This window comes from Cavia porcellus, unplaced genomic scaffold (assembly GCF_034190915.1).
Source record: "Cavia porcellus strain 051 isolate PalLab524CR breed Dunkin Hartley unplaced genomic scaffold, mCavPor4.1 scaffold_6, whole genome shotgun sequence".
NCBI classification, from domain to species: domain Eukaryota; kingdom Metazoa; phylum Chordata; class Mammalia; order Rodentia; family Caviidae; genus Cavia; species Cavia porcellus.
The window spans coordinates 62,096,515-62,116,188 of NW_026947489.1; the positions used below are offsets into that span (position 1 = coordinate 62,096,515).

Consider the following 19,674-nt stretch of genomic DNA (forward strand, 5'->3'; position numbering starts at 1 on the left):
GTTCTAACAGAATCCTAACTCCTTGCTATTGCTGACAGAAAAAAAGTCACGCAGATTATCAAATAATCTTGATTTAAAACAAGGTTTTGGTTTGTGTTACATTAATCTACAAATTAAAATCAGACCAAAGTAGAAAGCCTCTCATCTCACCTTCACTAAAACACATAAGACAGTCTGTTTGGCTTTTATTTTAAGTTCAAACATTGCTACTCAAACTGACATGCCTATGTTTTGACTTGAATTACATATCCACTGATATGTAATTATAGTATTGGATTAATTGCATATGTGTCTATCTGGAATCAATTCAGCCTCACTCTACTACATGTATGTAAAAAGAAACTCTCTGAGACTACACTCTTAGAATTCAGAAGTGACAGAAATATCTGCTATCTTACATGGCTTGAGAAGGCAATCAGATTTTTTTACTGGAAAGTTCCCTCCCCCGCCCACCTCTCTCTGTCAGAGACAAGGTCTCACTATGCAACCCAAGCTGGCCTCAAACTCTCAGTGATCCTTCTGCTTCAGATTCTTGAGTGCTAGCATTTTCAAGAAAGATTTATGTCTTTCCTAAGGACTTACACAGACAGCAAACATTTCAAGAGTTGTGAGAAATGTGCTATCCTAAAAGCCTACTGTATCAATCTTTTTAATTATTTATATTTCTTGAATAAAACCATTTATCTTAATAAATGGATGTTTAATATTAAGATTTCAGTGGATCTATCCCAATTATAACTTGTTTGGTACACTACTATCATTAACTGTGATGTCAATATGCAAACAACTTTTCTTAATCCACAGTTTTGGTACTAGGGTTACATTCTAGAGACAGCATGATTTACACTATCATTTCTTTTGTTCTATACAATATACTGAAGGAACCTCAGGGGGAAACTTTCAGAAGTATATATAGCTCTTGATCAAATTTCTTTCTTCAATTTTTCTGAGAAAATTCATTAATTTAATCATTAGGTATGCATAACTACCCATAGAAATGAATAACTAAGATCATAAGATCACTATGATAAAATAAAAAATACATACTGCATCTTTGTCCCTGGCTCCTGGCACACCGTTCCTAAGTACCTTGGGATCTATGGAGTGGTAAGCACGGGATCTGTGGAGTGCCAGGTGTGGGATCTGTACAGTGGCAGGTGTCTTTTGTACACTAACTAGATGACTAGTGGCTGGATCCCTGCAAGCCTCAGGAGGCCAGCCACAGTGCCACCAGCAAGGGATGTAATTGACCCTGCCTACCCAATGGAATCTGCATAGACGAACCCAAGAATGGGTTCAGTGTCCTCCTGGGTTGGTGGACTTATGGGTGCCAGGATGGTGGTGTGCTAAGAACTCAAGGATGCCTTACCTGCAGCACACATCCCCAGGCTGCACCTCAATACCTATTCCTATGCATCTTTCCCTGATATTCCTGTGTAATAAACCAGTGACAGCAAGTGACCTGCTACCTAAGTTCTGTGAGCCATTCTAGAGAATGATTAAACCTATGGGAGTAGGACAGGCATAAACCTATAGTTGGCTGACAAGAAGTATGGAGAGCAGAGGCACCCTATTTGCAGACAGTCTCTATAGTGGGGACAGTCCTGTGAGTCGGATGCTAACTCTGGGTAACACGGAATAGAAGTGAACTGCAGGATACCTGGCTGATGTCCACAGAGTTTCACAACTGACTAAAAAGAAACACATATGTGGTATCATAAGAAACAACAGTTCAAAATTACAGAACAGTAACACAAGCCTCAAAAAGCACAGAAAGACTTTGTGTACTTGTCACCCAATTTCCCCAGTGGTTATACCTTTCTTATACCACCACAGCACAGTATCAAAACCAGGAGATGGATCCTACCCTTCCTCCATCCATCTCATGAACCTGTGTAACCACCACCTGAATCAAGATATGGAAACCAGGAGGTGGATACCCATCCCTCCTCTCCCCATCAAGTGGACCTGTGTAACTGCAACTATAATCAAGACACATTACTGCTCTATATGGTGGCACAAGCCTATGGGAAAATAAGGCTGGAGAATATCAAGCTCCAGGCCAGTCTGGGATACATGGCAAGTTCAAAGCTGGTCTGGACTCTGTACCGTCACTAAACCAGGCAACTCACCAACCACGGAACTGTGCCATCACCAAAATGGGTGATGGGATTCCCTGCCTGCCACTTCATACTTCATTCCCCTTCCTCTGGTCTCTGCAATCCCTAACTCTGGTAACAACTAATATCTTCTCCATCTATGTAATTCTAAGAATAATACACACAGGGAGCCACAAGCCACGTGACTTGTTTGAAACTGGCTTTTCATCCAGCATAGCGCCCCTGAGGTCTGTCCAGTGCGCTCCATGTAGCAGTAGTTGGGCATTTTGCTTATTTCAGTTGTATTATAAATCAAGCCATTATGACCATTTGTGTAAAAGTAAGTTTCATTTCTCCAGAATAAATGTCTAAGCGTGTTGGCTGAACTACATGCTGACGATGTGCTTCAGTTTACCACAAGCTAGTCTCCAGCGTCTTTCCTACTTTGTCCTTCTTCCACAGTGTACAAGAGAAAGATTTCCTCTCCTATTTTTAAGGTATTCTATAGGTACGTAGTGCTATTTCACCAGTCTTTCACATTTTTTATAATTTAGAATTTTATAGCAAAATATAGCAAAATGTATCACTTCAGCCATCCTTAAGTATAAGATTAAGTGGCATTAAACACATTTACAGTGTTATGTAAGTATTACCATGATCTAACTCCAGAACTTTTCCATATTCCCACTAAAATAATCTTTTATCACAGTTTACTCTAATAAAATACTTTCCCAAACAATAACAAAACCAAGTAAATAACTCTAGGGGCCTAGAAACTGGAAGCTTAGTTCACAGCGCCCTGTTAGCAGATTAACCAATAACCATGACACCCTCCTTAAAGAGCACTCAGTCAGTCTCCCTGAGTGGGAGACTCGCCACGGACACACACTCAGAATTCAGTGCAGTGAGACCAGAGACGGCATACACATGTGTGTACATGGCATGCACACGCACACCCTGGAAACACGAAACAGTTGTCCAGTCAAGAAGAGTTCACGGGACTGAAACTCGAAAACTAGAGTAGCATGGTGACACTATGCAGTTCTTCCTTTCAGGAGGTGGCAGCAAAGGGTGGACAATCCATAAAAATGCATCTGAAAACAGAGAAGTCAGCAGGGTTCAGGATGTCTCCAAAAGCAGGAGGTGGGAACTAGAGTCTGGGAGAGCTAAAAGACAAGAACCCCAGAGGAAGCGGCCTAAGAAGGCACTTGCCCCCAGAGGCCTCTCTCAAGAGATACCCAGGGCAAGAAGCCAGCTGGTGGATAGGAAAGTAGGCTTTTGGCTGGCTCTTCACGTTAAAAAAAGCCAGGCTCTGGGAGAGAGGGGCTCAGGACACGGTGCACCCTACAGCACAGAACCAGAAGCAGCACAGCCTCTTCTACAGCCCAGTGTAGACCCTTCCTGGGTGAGCAGCCCAGGCCCATCTGCCTTTCAGAGGACAGCTGAGCCTCTCTGGGGAGGACAGCACTGGCACAGCAGAGAAAGGCTGGCATCTGCTCACTGCTGCTTCTCTGGGATGACTGACTTCACCACACTGTAAGAATCTCCCTTCACACTAAATGCAGGGTTGGGAAAGAAATGCACAGTCATGTGATGATGGTATTAGTCATTAGGGAAATGCAAATCAAATCACAATGAGATGTCATTCCACATCCACTAGGATAGCTATATTTAAAAAACCAAAGACAAAAATAAGTGTTAACAAGGAGCTGAAGGAACTAGAGCCTTATACACTGCTAGTGAGAATCTGGAATAGCAGAGACACTATGGAAAATAGTTTAGCATTTCTCAAAAAGTTTAACATAGACCCAACAATTCCATTCCGAGGTAGATATCCAAGAGAACTGAAAACAGACATTCAAACAAAAATCTGGATAAGAATATTCATTACACTATTTATAAGGTGGAAACAACCAAATGGCCACAAATGAATAAATGGAGAAATTGTGGTATATCTAGGTAATGGAATATTATTCAGCCTTAAAAGAAATTAAATAACAATGCTGTGTGAATCACAAAAATATGCTTAGTGAAATAAGAAACCAAAAGTCACATACTGTATGATTTCATTATTGTATGAAATATTCAAAACAGGCAAATCTGTCAGGTGAAGCAGTTCACACCTGTATCTCAGCACTGGGGAAGCTGAAGCAGGAGGATCATCATGAGGCAGAGGTCAGTGTAGACTACATATTTGAGTTTAAGGGCAATCTAAACTACATAGCAAGATGCTGTCTCAAAAAAGAAAAGAGAAGGTGCTGGGGATTTAGCTCAGCGGCACAAGCGCCTGCTTGCAAGCAGGCAGTCATGAGTTCGATCCTTGGTACCGATAAAAAGGAAAAAGGCAAAAAAGAAAAAAAAAAAAAAAAAGAGAGAGAGAAAAAGGGTAAATACACAGAGACAGTAAGCAGGCTAGACTTCTCAAACTCAACAGGCAAAAACTGAGTCATTGTAACATTCTGTCCATGTGTCTGCAAACTGCTTTTCTTGGAGGCAGCACCAGCCCTTTTGCATCTGGAGTCTGTTACTTTCTCATTCCTGTTCTCCTTTATTTCCGAGGATTCAGAAGCCCCTGCTTCCTCAGACCATCTGGGTATCACTGCCAACTCTGTCTTGCTAAAGCTCCTTTTGAATGGAGACCTAACATTCTTGCCTGTGTTTGATGTTTGCTCAGTATCCAGCAGATAAAAGCCAAATCCCTCCCTCCATCTGTGAACTGACCTGGAGCTATGCCTACAGGGTAGACCACCCAAGACACTTCCCAAAGAGAACCTCAATCCAAATGGGTTTCTCCTTAGGATGTCTGTGTCCAGGAAAGATACAGGAAGTATGGCACATGCATTTTGGAGAAAACAGTTTTAAGTAGTTATTCTGTGCTTTACTCTCACATAAAATACTAGCAAGCCAGGAAAATCAATCTTTTAACTAAAGTCACTTGGGCTCTGTGGAAAAATAATTTAAATATTTTATGCATTTAAAATATAGAAAGGGATAGGTGTGGTGGAGCATGCCTGTGATCCTAGCACTTTGTGCTCAGCTCCTTATTCCACATGGATCTGTGTATTCCAGCCCCAGAAGACCACACACAAATCTCAGGTGGAAAGTGGAAATAACCATGGATGGAATCCAAGATGAGATCAATTATAAGCTATGGTATCATTTTATATGCCACTAAGAATAGGCACTGTGGGTTAAACAGTGCATGCCATCGTGGGATGAGCCTGGTTTCAGAGACATCAAGGGGGCAAACGTGCCTGGAAACAAGTGAGATATGGTGAGGTGAGATTTCTGCTGCTGCCGATCTTCACTGGTTCCTGGAGAGTGCAACACGGGGGCAGGATGCTAGGTAGAACCATGTCCCCACAAAAGACAGCTACATCTTATCTCCAGAATCTGGGAGTACTGCCTTACGTAGCAAAAAGAGACATTTACATATCTGATTTAAGGATTTTTTTTTCAAATCCATATTATTTCGGGGGGGGACCCCCAAATTTCAAAATACTTCATTAGGGGACAATAATGTTATACACATCGTGCACTGTCATTCCCAAATTATTCACCCACAGCACAAGACAGCTGCATTCAATTGTCCAACAACACCAGCACAAATCCTTCTCAGAAAAATCAGCAGTGTAACTATCTTCACTATTTTTATATACATGTATATCCATATATACATGTTTTTTCAGCTCACTAGTGAGACAATACGATGTTTACATGTGTCTAATTTATTTTACTTACAAGTATAGTCTCAAATTACATCCATTTACCTATGGAAGTCTTCAGTTTAGCCTTCTTTATGGCTGAATGGTACTCGATTGTATAAAAACACATCTTCTTTATCCATTCTTTACTGAATGGGCATTTAGGTTGTTTCCAAGATCTAACTGTTACAAATTGTGCTGCTATAAACAGAGGTGCACATATATCACTGTGGTATAACGTTCTTGAAATTTTTTTCTCTTTCTCTGAAATAAAACAGATTAAAAAAAGAAAAACAACAAAAAAGAAAACAGAAGGTCTCTGGACCTTGGGATTGTAATTTTAGAAATTTGTACTGGTATCTCAGAAGCCACATAACCAAAAGCTAGCGTGAACCACGTTTCCAATGTAATAATTACGGCATGAAATGAGCTAAATAATGTTTGCCCACCACATCACTGAATTTATCCTCCACATATCTTATCTTACTCCAGGAAAGATAAATCATAGAACTTCTGCAGATGTAAATGGAAGGAAACAACCCCACATGTAACACGGGTTAGAAGTAAACTACTGAACTAACTCAGATATAAGATGTGCATTTGCAAATCTCCACTTCAGTCACTAACCAGTACTATTCCAAATGACAAATAAGTAGGGCCCTGGATTTACTTTAGGGAGACAGGGAGAAAGAGAAAGCAAAATTTTAAGTCACACCTTCAGTGTTAAAAATAGCCAAGTATTATGGTAGATAAATCCTCAGCAACAACACAAAATAAAAAACTGCAGTGAAACAGAAACAGAAATACTCCAAGGCTTACTTGTTCGGTTCCATGGAGTAGGGGCGGGAGGTGGCAAAGGGCAACTCTGGTGAGAGGCACGGCTCAGGCTGTGCCAGGGCCATCAGCAAGGGGACATCAGTCTCAGGGGTGCATGCCTATCTGTGACTCAGTGGCAACCCAAGGACACAGCCAACCTACCTGCATTTCACTGGGCCTCTCCCCTTTCCAGGTTCACAGGCCCATTTCAGCCCATCTTCCTGACAGGAAAGGGCAGCGGGCAGGGATAGCAGAGGAGAATCACCTCCACCAGAGCTGGGACTCGGGATGTGACTTCTGCAGCGGGAGTCTCACCATTAGTAACGCAACCAGATGACACTAATCTGGCCATGTGGGCACTGCGTCCAGGGAAACACTGGACAATTCGGGAAGTCTCCTCAGAAGTCTCAAAAGTAGCTATCACTCTGTGCTACGGGAAACCACTACTTCACTCAAGAATATTCCTATTAACAAATTTCAATATTCTACACAGGAAGGAAAGCAACCAAAGGCTCTGACTCACTGTAGAGGGAATGCTTCTCTGCCAAAGGTCACTTCCATGAGCGCTGTGGATGAAACTCCTGGTTTGTAACATCTTACATCTGAAACAGACACTGGCTTCCACAGCTAGCCGCCTGCTTTCAGAACTACCATTCTATTTCAACGAGTTCAAATTCATACTAACCTCTAGACACAGATCTAAATAACTCAAGCAAATACACTTTTGTAACCTAAGAAGAAATTAAAACATTCTAACTTTATCTTTTTCTTACCATATATCTAACAATCCTGCTTTTCAAATGTGCTCACTGGACAGCACTTAAATAAAGGGTCCAGTACCACAGATAACACTGCAATAATTGTGGGGATTTTTAGTACTGGGGATCAAGCTCAGGACCTCATGCCTTCCAGGCAGGTGTGGTGCTGCTGAGCTCTATATATCCCCAGCCCCACTGCTGTATTTCTGAATGTGAACCTTAGAAAAACTATCAAAATCAGTTTATCTATAGTTATCACTACTTAGGGATCCAGGTGACTTCCTGTTTATTCTGCTCCAAAGCTTGAAATGTTCCATAGTGAACATGCATTCTTCTCTCGTCAGAAAAAGTGTATTTTAAAAACCTGTCTACACATAGGGAGTTAAAAAAAATACAACTGCCTGTTCATTAAAAATAGACAAAGGGGCTTTACTACATGATTAAACAAAAACCTTCAAGCTCAAGTTTATTTATTTACATTTGAAGTACCAGGGTTTAACCAAGGCCTCACACATCCCAAGCAAGTCCTTTGCCACACAGCCACATGCCCAGCCCTTACCAGTTCTCTTCAATAACTCTACATGAACAATTCTAACGAATTCTAAATGAAGGACAAAAACAATACAAACACCACTCCATTCCACCCCTGTGTTGGCATGGCTGTCCTGTCACACAGGCACAAGGATACTACTACAGCTGACCCCACGGCATGGCAGACAGCCTACTCCTGGGCACTGACATTTTCATGTTTGCCCTGCTGTGATCCACCAAGAAGAGACCCACTGAGCCACGAATTTCCAGAGGCATCCAACAGAAGAGTGACTGTAAAACTCTCCATCAGTTGGGCGCAGTGGTACAACCTGGTTATCTCAGCACTTGGAAGGCTGAGGAAGGATTGCAAGGCCAAGGCCAGTCTGGGCAACATACCAAGACCCTGTCTCAAAATTGAAAATGAAAATTAAAAATGCCTAAGGGATAGAACTAAAACTAGCCTCCGTTCAATTTTTTGTGCAGCACCACAAAAACAAAAACAAAAACAAAAAACTGCCAGTCAGAAAAGTAATAACGTAGCATAAAATTAGATTGAGTTCCTCAATCAATAAACCCTAGAATTGTCAATTCTCATTTTAAAAAGTCTGAAAAATAGATTTTAATTGAGTCCACAAAGTTTAAAAATGTTAACCATACTTTCCAGAACAAATGATTTTTAGTACAGTTGATCAGTGCAAACAGAAAAATCCACAACTCCATTCAGTTTTTCCACCTACTACCATCATGAGTGGTTTGGCATTATGGTTGTTTTCAGTGTATTTTTCTAGTTACTAAAAATGACTTGTCTGTTATTACTTTTGTTAAACCCAAGGGACATAACACTGAATTACAACAACCATCCCACACTTTACTGTAAATTTGTAATTTAATGTAACAGTTACTGGCTCTGTATCTCAGTAGCTGTGCCTGGGGGACACAGAAAGCGATCCTCTTTGTGTCTGCCCACTTGGTATGACCAATGGCAAAGTGTCAAACTGGGATTTTTACTGACATGAAGCTCCAACACTAACAGTTTTGCATATGTTTACCTGAGCATCAGAGTAGAAAAAACACCCACATCTGTAAACATGTATTTTATAAATGCAATGCAATATATTTTATAAATGCATAAATATAATATGGGTATATCATACAGTAGCTGCACCTGGGGAAAGCAAAAATCCACTTGTACAGAAAATCCAAAGCAGTGTCAGATGAGTTTTACAATCATTGCTGAATTTCTGTGCATTTAGGATTTATTTATTTTTTAGGATTTCTTTTTTTCTTTTTTTTGGTATCGGGGATCGAACTCACAACCGCCTGCTTGCACAGCAGGTGCTTATGAGGATTTATTTTTTTAAAAAGAATTCTTTTGATTTTTTTGGTAACTGGAGCTCAATGCAACATGAAAAACCAGATTTGCAAATTTTGGTGAAGGTTGAAAGTGAAACATCAGATTGTTCATGCATGGATGATAAGGATAATGATTCCGACACTGGACACATGAGCCAGACTTCCTGTAACAGTGAAATGGAGTAAGAAGTGACCAGTGAGGGCACCGAATGCAGACTTTCTTAATTGAGATGATGAAGAAAACAGTAATGTGATTATTTATTTGATTAGTAGAAACGGTCAAGTAACCAAATAGAACAATCCTATGTTAGAACTGTGTGGAAGGATAGTGAGGAGTTTGGAGGGGTGAAACTTACTGTGTGGAATGCTAACACTGCCCTTCAGTGTTGGAAACTGTAACAGACAAAATGCAACAACATATTGTGAAATACACAAATGCTAAAATATAAGTAAGATGCTCTGTATGCACCAATAGCCATATTCAAAAACGTATTTAATGCCAGGCATGGTGCACTCTTGCACTTGGGAGGCTGAGGCAGGAGGATTGTTCCAAGTTTGAGACCAGCCTGGGCTACAAAGTGAGCACAAGGCCAGCCTGAATTACATAGTGAGACCCTGTCTCAAACAAACACACACATACACACACACACCCCAGTATTAACTATGACACCTCATTAGCTGAATTGAAAACATTCATAGGTCTGCAGTACTTACCAGGGTTTTCCATTGGCAATTGCAAGAATGTAAAAGACACCGAGAAAACATGAGTGCAGGCTTGAGGTCTGCAGAAGAACAGTGACACTGACTAGATTTGGTTTCCTTCAAAATTGCCTGAGGTTTGATAATAAAACCAACCAGAATGAAAGAAAAAGAAAAAGAACTGATAATCTGACTGCTATGTGCTCACGGCTGGAGAGATTTGTGGGTAACTGCCAGCAATTTACACACCACCTAAATATATGACTACTGACGAACACCTTGCAGCATTTTACGGTCACCAGAGCTTCAAGCAGTATATTTCCAAAAAACCTTTAAAATAAGGCATGAACACTTATGCCCTTATAGATGTGAATACTTACTATGCATTCAATTTAGAAATTTATCCTAGAACTCAACCTCCAGAGCCTTATTCATAAAGCAAAAAACAGAGTGACACTGTGCACGGACTTCCTCTTCTCATCCCCAAACTAACTGGAATACGACATCTGACAACTGGTTTACCAGTTTCCAGCTGATGGTACATTTATTTGGTAACAGAGCACAAGCTGACCAGCAGGAATAAAGAAAAATTCCAAATGAAATGCTGCAATTTCAAAACAGAAAGTTGTAAAGTACAATTTGGATTTCAGAAACATATATGGCTCTGACATGGCCAAGAAAAATAAACTGGTAGTGCTAATGTCAACAATGACTAGGATGGAAACACCTTGATAAGGAAATCTTCACAAAAGGGAAGCCTGAATGATAACTTTTCAAAGGTGGAAGAAAGAAACATTGTTGATGAGCTAGGCAGCAATTATCCTGTCATCCGAAACACAAAGTGTTGGCCGATGGTTTTAGTTTACTGGATTCTAAACATGTGAGGCATAGTTTGATAGTTTAGAAAGAAAACAAGTGTAAAATATCACAGAGAAACTTTCTTCCGAGATTGAGACTTTAGCCAGGAATACAGCTCCTGGCATAACAGCCTGCCTGGCAAGTACAAGGACATGAGTATGATTCCCAGCACCAAAACAAACAAACAAACAAACACCCAAAAAACCAAGATCAGGATGTTAGCTCACAAGAGATCATTTACACTAAAGGAAAAACAATGTTCTGCCCAGGAAACTACTCAAAAAAACTGCGGAGCACTCTGGTGAGTGGACAGGTGAACAGACAGGTGCACAGTCACAAAGCCTTACTATGACAAAAGGAAAACCAAAAAGACGTAAACTGTGCCCTGCAGGAACGTCAGGTAAACACACTTTACGTGCTGTCAGTGTAAGGGATACTTGTGTATGGAATATGCAGTTTTCACATGTGAAGATTGCCATAAGTGTGACAGTTAAAGTGAAGATTATTTCTGTGGTTGACTTTGGTTTCTATTTACATTATAGCTCACAATGGTCTTTATTCTTTCTTCCTTTAGATTCTGTCATCAAGTACACAACTGATGTGAAAATGTTGATTTCTACTGTAAGCACTCATTACACATTTGGAATTTTATTTTACTGATATCTTATTTTCCTAATAGTAGGGAGGTCCTGACAGAATACGAAGACAAGAGAGGTGACAAGAATGCCTGGCACATAGAAAGGGAAGCTAAGCATATGCGCTATCAGTGGTGTGTAAATCGGGCCTGCAGTTGTGTGTTAAGACTGCCTTGGATGTGGAAGGAAAGATTATTTTTGTCATAAAGCCATTTAAATTTTGTCAGCAAGTACACAGCTGATGTGATTTTTCTAAACACACAATACAAATGAAGAATGTTTTATTGATATTTTATGCTCCTATTAACTCCACATTGTATGATGAAGCTCTTGACAAAACAGCAAGATCAGCAAGATGTTAAGTGTGTCCTACAAAAAGGCCAGGAAGGCAAAACGCACGTGCGTCAGTCTGAATGGCACGCACGTATGAAACATGGTGTTACTATGTGCAAACACTTCCTTGGGTGTGACAGCTGAAGTTAAAAGGGGCTTTCATTGAGTTCAATTGGTATTTTTATTGTAGTTTATATAAGAATTTATTTCTGTTGTTATTTTTTAGACTTCATACCTCAAAATGTTAAATTTTAGAGCCAATGTTAAATTTTTAAAACTTTTATTTATTTATTTATTTTGGCTTTTTGAGACAGGGTCTCACTAAACAATTCAAGTTGACCTTGAACTCACTGTGTAGCCTAGGCTGGCCTTAAACTTATGGCAACCCTCCTGCCTCAGCCTCCCCAATGCTGGGATTACAGGCATGCACTACCACATCTAGCTCAATGTTGAAAATTTTGATGCTTTTTAATAAAAGATAAAAATATTAAAAATTCAACTTTATTTTTTGATATTTTTCTCTTAAGTACTCATTGTTTAATAAACTCATAAAATTAAAATTAATAATTCATCAATAGGAATATTTTAAAGAATGCATGTGAGTATTATAATAATAAGACGCCTTTATGATAAAATTGGTATTATGCCCTGCAGGACAAGCCAGAGGTGGGAGGATAAAAAGAGATACTAATCAATGATACAATGTTTCACTTTGGAGGAGTAAGTTCAAGAGATGTACAACATGGTAACTACAGTTAATAACAATGTTATATATTGTTGAATTGCTAAGGAAAATTTTAAGTATTTTCATCACAAAAATAAGTATGTGAGGCAATAATTCAACCATCCAGCAATTAATTGGTCAAGTTCCTTAAAATGTAAATTACCTCAGGAAAAATTCACCAAAATAAAGGGTTTAAGAAAAGTAGAAAAAAAAAAAAAAAAAAAAAAAAAACCAGTGACAGGAAGAAAGGTCATCAAAAAACTTCTGTAAATGTGTTTAAAGGAAAAGATGATGACGTGCAAAAGACAACCAGGGGACGTATTAATTTCTTCCATAAGAGCTATGCCCCACTCAATTCCAAAGAACAAAAAGCACTTGGACTTAAAGATGCAGTAGGATCACAGAAACTAAGAGCTGTCTAAGTGGTGGTGGCTGGGGACTGTCAGCCACAATGATGCTGAATACCACAATCCAGTTGGTATTACCTGTAAGCCCTCTGGTAGATAACAGCAAAAGCACATTCCACCACACAATAGGCCTCCTTTCTGGAATTCACAAGAACTGAGTACACTACACTTTCACCAGTTCCCACTCTAAGTCTAAGAACTGTTGAGCACTGACTGCTTATGAATTTGGAGAATTTTTATGGGAACTCCAGTAGGGTCAGTGGGACATTTCTGTTCCTCACCAGGCAATGCAGGGTAGGACCAATGGAAACACTTCTGCTGCTCAGGAGAGGGGTGTCCTGAATGGCATCCCTGGGAGCACTTCTGCTTATCATTGCTGGACCCTGCTCAGTTCCACCTTTTACCATGTGATAGATTACATCCCCAACAGACCTTCCACAGAGTTCCAGAAAACTACCTCCCATTATCCCCACACACGGGTGCCCTCCTGAGCTCTGGGGCTCCTGTCTCACACAACATGCCATGATTATGCTGCTGTCCACTGGATTCTGTTATGTGTGTATTGATGCATCCCTCACCTAAGTCCTCCTGATCCCTTCTTCAAAGCACATGACACTGGGGTCATCACCATAGCCGGCCTCAGGAGTGCGTCTCATTTTCCTGATGAGAGTATAAATATGAAGACAGGATGATCGCTTAAAACTTTGTCAGAACTGTCCTCAGACTTTAACAAAATTTCTCAGAGACTGAATTGTCATGGAAACTGAAAAAGACAATGATCTGACAAGCCATAACAAAATGCAAAAGACCACAGTAAATTTTAAAATGACAGAGCATACTGTTAAGAGTGCCTGGTATAAAATAAGCCAATCTATAGGCAAACCTTAAATCTAAGACTTAAACACCAATACCTTGAATCAGAGTTAAAAGTTTAAAACACTGACAACACTGATTCAAGTTTGTATCTTTGAAGTATGGATTTCAGTAGTTATGCAATTAGAGGTATATACGGATGCGAGGGGTGTAGTTCAGTGATATAGTACATGCTTAACATATCCCTGTGTCCAGTCAGCAGCAGCAGGTTTATATACACATATAAATGTAAATAAATATTGCATAAATATGTATATAAAAACCTGTTTCAGCCAACACTACATCAGTGTAAAAATGTTAGGTTAAAAAAATACTTACCTACTTAGTTTTTTGCACTCATTCATAAACTCACCTTTTTTATTAAGTATTTTTAAAAATGCAAATACTTCCAAATTTTAAGTTAACCTAGAATACCATATGCAAAGGCATATTGCTCACTTCGCACATGCAAAAGAGCACAGTAAATTTTAAAATGACGGAGCATACTGTTAGACTGCTTGGTATAAAATAAACCAACCTATAGGCAAACCTTAAATCTAAGACTTAAACACCAATACCTTGAATCAGAGTTAAAAGTTTAAAAAACTGACAACACCTTTTCACTTTTACTTTTGAAAGAAATTCAATGTCTATTTAACAACTCTATTAAGATATAATTTACATAATACTATTCAACTCACTCATTTATGCAATGCAGTGGTTAAATGCTGACCAATGTAGAAGTCATGAACTCATAGCAAAGATCAGAGAGTCACTAGAGCTAATGACAATACTAAATTACATCAGTTTTCTGTAGCTAGTTCTTCAGAGGACTGAGATTTATAAATATGTTTTAAAGTACAAACATATGCCTTAATATAAATGTATTTATAGCCTAAATCATTTTTTCTCTTTATTTTAAACAACAAAATCCCAGGTATTTACTGCTCTATTTTTAGCACACTTGGAGTATCACATGCTAACTTACTGAAACATTCAAACCACATAACACAATGCAATGTGACTGTCAAAGTCCTTTCCCCTTTTTATCAGCCACAGGGATATAAACAAGGAACCCAGCAACATTTACAACCCAATCACAGCTTCTCAAACCACAGAATCACTCTGGGATGTAAAGGCTAAGGAAGTACTCAGCTGAAGTAATTCTGAATTCTCAGATGACTATTTTCTTTTATAAAGCTTCACAAAATTTTATAGAAGTATTAAGTCAATGATTAACACTGAAAGAAAAAGCAAATATTTGCCTTCTTTTTATATGAGGCCATAGCATATTTAAAAAAATTTTGTTCTTAGACTAAATGTCTTATATTTTGACTATACTTGAACAAGACAGTTTCCCAAAGAAAGGTTGTGTGCAAGTGTCCAAGAAAACTAACTTCTGTTTTAACTCTCAATAGTCCAAACATTTGAGTAATAAAAGACCAACTAATTTATTTATTTATTTATTTTTGGAGGTGAGGATCAAACTCAGAACCTCATGCTTCCCGGGCAGGTGCTTACACCGAAAGCTAAATCCCCAGCCTAACTGTTAAACAAGCTGACTAATAAAAATGTCAGGTGTAGGTTTCCATATATTTGTAGCCACAACATCAGGAATGTGGACAATAGTAAAAGCAGGAAAAAGTCACAGCTTATCCTGCTGAGTTCTAATTTTTTAAATAAATACAAAAAGCAGTGGGTTCATCCACTTCTGCAGAAACTCTTCAAAAAAATCATTCAGAGTCTAACTTTTCACGTCCCCACTAAAACAAGGCAGATATTTGTACAACAAAATGCTTCATCACGAATCCATCAAGCCTGCCAGGGCTTCTCCTTGCTTACAGAAAAAAAGAGTGGAAGGATGAATTCAGCACTGTTTACATTAAAACCCTATGGCCACACCCTTCAAGAGTTATCACACGTTAAATGGGAGTCATTTATTCATATTCTAATAGTCTGAATCTAGGAACCATAAATATTTCTTCTCAAAGTATTAGTATTTTTATTTATGTCATTCCTAAATTTTTCTGTAATTATATCATACCTAAATTTTTATTAAACAAAGTGGGGAAAAGTTGCCAGTGAGTACATCCAAAATACAATCTTCATTAATGGCTTCACACACTTCCATCCTGCTCAGCCTCTAAACCTTGAAACATGCCTTGAAAACACCCAATCTTGCTCAGCCTCTAAACCTTGAAACGTGCCTTGAAAACTCCCAATCTTGTTCAAAGCACAATAGCAGCTCCAATTTTTTAATCTCAAAAATTACAGAAAAATCCAAGTACCAGTAATACTTTATCTTCTCTTTTTTTAAAAAATCGGTACCGGGGATCGAACTCACGACCACGTGCTTGCAAAGCAGGCGCTCACGATGCTGAGCTAAATCACCAGCCCCTATCATAACTTCTCTTAATCAAAGATTTGTATTGTTGATCTTGTCCCTGCCAACTCCAGGGGCAGAACTTAAGCCACAATGCTAGACCATGCAGTTTATTGATTTTATTATGACAATAACTCATGAGAATGAAAACTAACAAAAACTACACCCAAATCTTTCCTGGATACAATAGCTGTCATAAACCCTTCAGGAAGCTTTCAAGCAATATATATTTAAGTATGGGCGTTTGAGTTATAAGCACAAATAAAAATTCAGAATAACAAAGTGAAAATTTCTGGTGAAAATATAAATTCTTTTGTAAGGGTAATATTATGGTTCATAAGTTTAAGTCCAGCAGATACAAAAATCCATGAAAAGACACTGTCTAATCACTTTTTAATTCCACTAAAAATGCTTAGTTTTTCAAAATAGTGACATTTAATTTACTATGCGAAAATAGCCTGTTTCACAGACTTGCTTACAAGCATATTAATTTGATTATCACCCTATTGCTCAATAACCATTTGTGAAAGTCATCACCACTCTCTTCCCACAAATTTCAGCCCTACATTGTTTTAGTAATTTTACATGATGTTTTTAGCTACTTTGTAAAACCATCTGATTTACTATAAACACAAGATGTCCAGTTAAAGTCCTTTTGCTTTTCAAAGTATACCCTGGCAAGGAGTGGTGGCAAAGAACTGTAATCCCTGCATACAAGAGTCAAAAGAAGGAGGATCACAGGAAATGTGAGGCCAGCGTAGGCTACATAGTGAGCTCTGGGCCAGCCTGAACTACAGAGATCTTGTCTGAAAACACAAAAACTAAAAGCACACCTCTGTTGTTTTTCCTCACCTTGGTTACCCTAACTTCCTGTTTTCTACTGCTGCTAGCTAAAAGCTTTACTAACACTCTGATTCTCCAATATACTCTTGTCCCACGCATCTATCATGTGTCAGCAGACTTTTTAAAGTTCCTGAAAACCCTTATATTCTTATCCCAATGGTTATTTGTCATCACAAGGTGCTATTATGTTTCTTTTGGTTTTGGGTGTTCCTGCTTTCTAATTTTTGTTAGTTGGCCATTTGTATCTTACATCCCATGCCTTCCACACGTTGCCTAGTTGGAAATAGGGAGCATCTACTCTCCACTGCAGAAAATGACTCTCTGAAAGTCACGGCAGCCACTGTCTCACAGAAGTTTACATCAGGTCTATTCTAACGTGAGCATCATTTATCTTTTTGAAAAAGCACTATTTTCATAGTCTGAAATTATGACACCAATTCATCGCTAAGAAAAAATTAGGACAAAACAATGAAGCTAACTTCATTCCTTTCTATCCTGTATAAACATGTTGACAATTGCTCAAGGTAAAAATCCATATTGTAACTCTAGGGACTAGCGAAACTCTTCTAAAACTTCCCGCCATTTGATCTTACATAGAAAAGCTCACTCTCACAACGGGGCAGTGACAAAGTAAAGCACGATTTAATTATTGTTTTGATCATCAGCAAATCTTTCAGGGGACATCCACTGGTCTTCATTTGTGTGAAGACTAAGAAAAGGTAAATCCTCACAGGGCCGGAGTCCCATCTTTTAGATGGGCAAGAAGGAAACTCCGGCCGTTGCCGAAGGGCCTCAGAGTCTCCGGCGGCTCCAAGCAGCAGGAACCCCGCTGACCCCTGCCCGCCAAGGTCCTTCCGGACACCGCCCTCCCTACCTCGCGACCGGCAGGGTGGAAGCAGTGGCCCGGACACCTCATAGGAGCGGGAGGGGGATGGGGACACCGGGCCTGGGTGGAGATCCAGGACGCGCAGGCGGGCAGAAGCTCGGAGGCCCACAGGGCTGGTAGGCTGCCGCGGGGGCGGCAGCCAGAACACACGACAGGGCGGTGTGCTCGAGACTGACCACGGCACGGCGAGGACGCTAGGCGCGAAGGGAGCTCCTTGCAGGGCTGGGAGGCCGGGTACGGACCTGACCAGGCCAGCGAACGGGCCCGGGGCTTGGGAAGTGGTCCCAACGCTGAGCACCCAGCTCAGGATAGGGAAGCGGTTTCCCGCGTACTCACCCACGCCGGCAGGTCGCAGGCGTGCACCCCCAGGCGCACTGCGCGCTCCTCATCCTCCAGCAACGCCAGGGCACGGCACAGGCGGCTGGCCTTGAGGCCGCGGCTGCGACGGCACCAGGCGAGAAGCCCGAGCGCTAGGAGCACCCAGCTGAAACTCAACCCTAGGTAGCCGAGAGCGTACACAGGGAGCAGCAGTGCAAAGCTGCGTGCCAGCTGCGCCAGGAGCCCCGGGACGTCCACGCTCAGCACGCCGCCAGCGCCCTCGGGCGCCGCGCGCTCCCTGGTTTGGGCCGCGCTGGCCCGCGGGGCCTCGTCCCCGGCGCCGCTCATAGCCTGCCGAGGCGGGCGCGGCGCTCAATCCGGGGAGCCCCGCGCGCCAGCACCGCTCGGAACTAACCGCCCGCCCAGGAGCCACGCCCGCCGACCCCACCCGCCAGCCCCGCCCAGCGCGGCCCAGCTCCGCCCAGCGCCGCCAGTAGGGTTCGCCAGCGGCGTCTGGGGTGGGCGCTGAGTGGCGTCAGCACGCCGAGTCCGCCCCGCCTAGTCCCAGAGCTACTCTGAGGTGGAGGGGAGGTAATCTGCAACACTGCCCGGAGTGCGTAGCGCGTGACATCATCACGCACGCCCGGCGGCACCCCGTGGGTTCAGTCTGGCCCGCCCAAGGGTGGGCTGCGTGACGTCATCACCCCAAGGCCACCACGCCCTGGCGCCTCTGAGCTAAGGCCCTGCGCTCCTGGAGGGGGGCGGTGGGCACAGCGTGACGTCATCGCCCCGGAGCGGAGCAAAGTTCGGCGGGAAGAAGAGGTCGACTAGCGTGCGCTGGCGGCTTGTTCTTCGGCTAGGTTGAACGGGCAGAACCGGCGCGCAGTGGCAGGCCGCGGGAGAGCCTGAATGCGTTCCAAGTGCTCCTTTGGGCTGCCGTGGCTGCCAGAGACCCTTGTTCGCTCAGGCGGGGCTGCTGGCCCCCTACTCCGACTCCTTCCCGGGAACCAGCGGGTGGTTGTGTTGGTTCGCGTTTCCTTAAAGCTAAGCACTAGGGAGAGCGTGCCACTTGGGTGTTTCTGAATCTGTTCAGTGATTCCGAGGGACGTTTCCGTCCGTTTGCTAGGCTTGGCAGTGGGAATGAGTAAATACATTCGCCTTTCCGGGCGCGCCTGTCGGTCCGCGCGTGGGGTGGGCATCGCCCAGTCCTTGTCTTGTGAGGAAACCTTTACGTGGTCGTAGCGTTGCGAGTGCGCTGAGCACCAAGTTGTAATAGCGTGTAAACTGTAAATATGTAAAATGGTGCTTTAAACCTATTCCTTGTATATCAGCTTAATGCTTTTAATGTTTTCATTCAAGGCAGTTTTAATAACATCAAAGTAAGACATTTCCTTGTTAACACAGGAAGGGGGAAGAGTCTTGAAGTCTGCTCTATAGATGTATTATTTGGATCTTGTGAAGCCTTGTAGGAACAT

The 19,674-nt window shown here is 41.5% G+C and overlaps 1 protein-coding gene across 4 annotated transcripts in view; it reads right to left on the reverse strand.

The window, feature by feature from the left end:
- Window positions 1–18,629, reverse strand: part of Esyt2 (extended synaptotagmin 2) — a 78,857-nt gene extending 60,228 nt beyond the window's left edge. For 2 of the 4 annotated variants that reach the window (XM_063250859.1, XM_063250858.1), the window contains exon 1: window positions 18,218–18,629. In XM_063250859.1, the coding sequence (XP_063106929.1) occupies window positions 18,218–18,547 (330 nt within the window). In that variant the 5' untranslated portion in view covers window positions 18,548–18,629. Of the gene's footprint in view, window positions 1–13,495; window positions 13,578–18,217 lie in introns of all 4 variants that reach the window. The other 2 variants (XM_063250861.1, XM_063250860.1) reach the window with 2 other exon arrangements.
- Window positions 18,630–19,674: the final 1,045 nt, after the last annotated feature.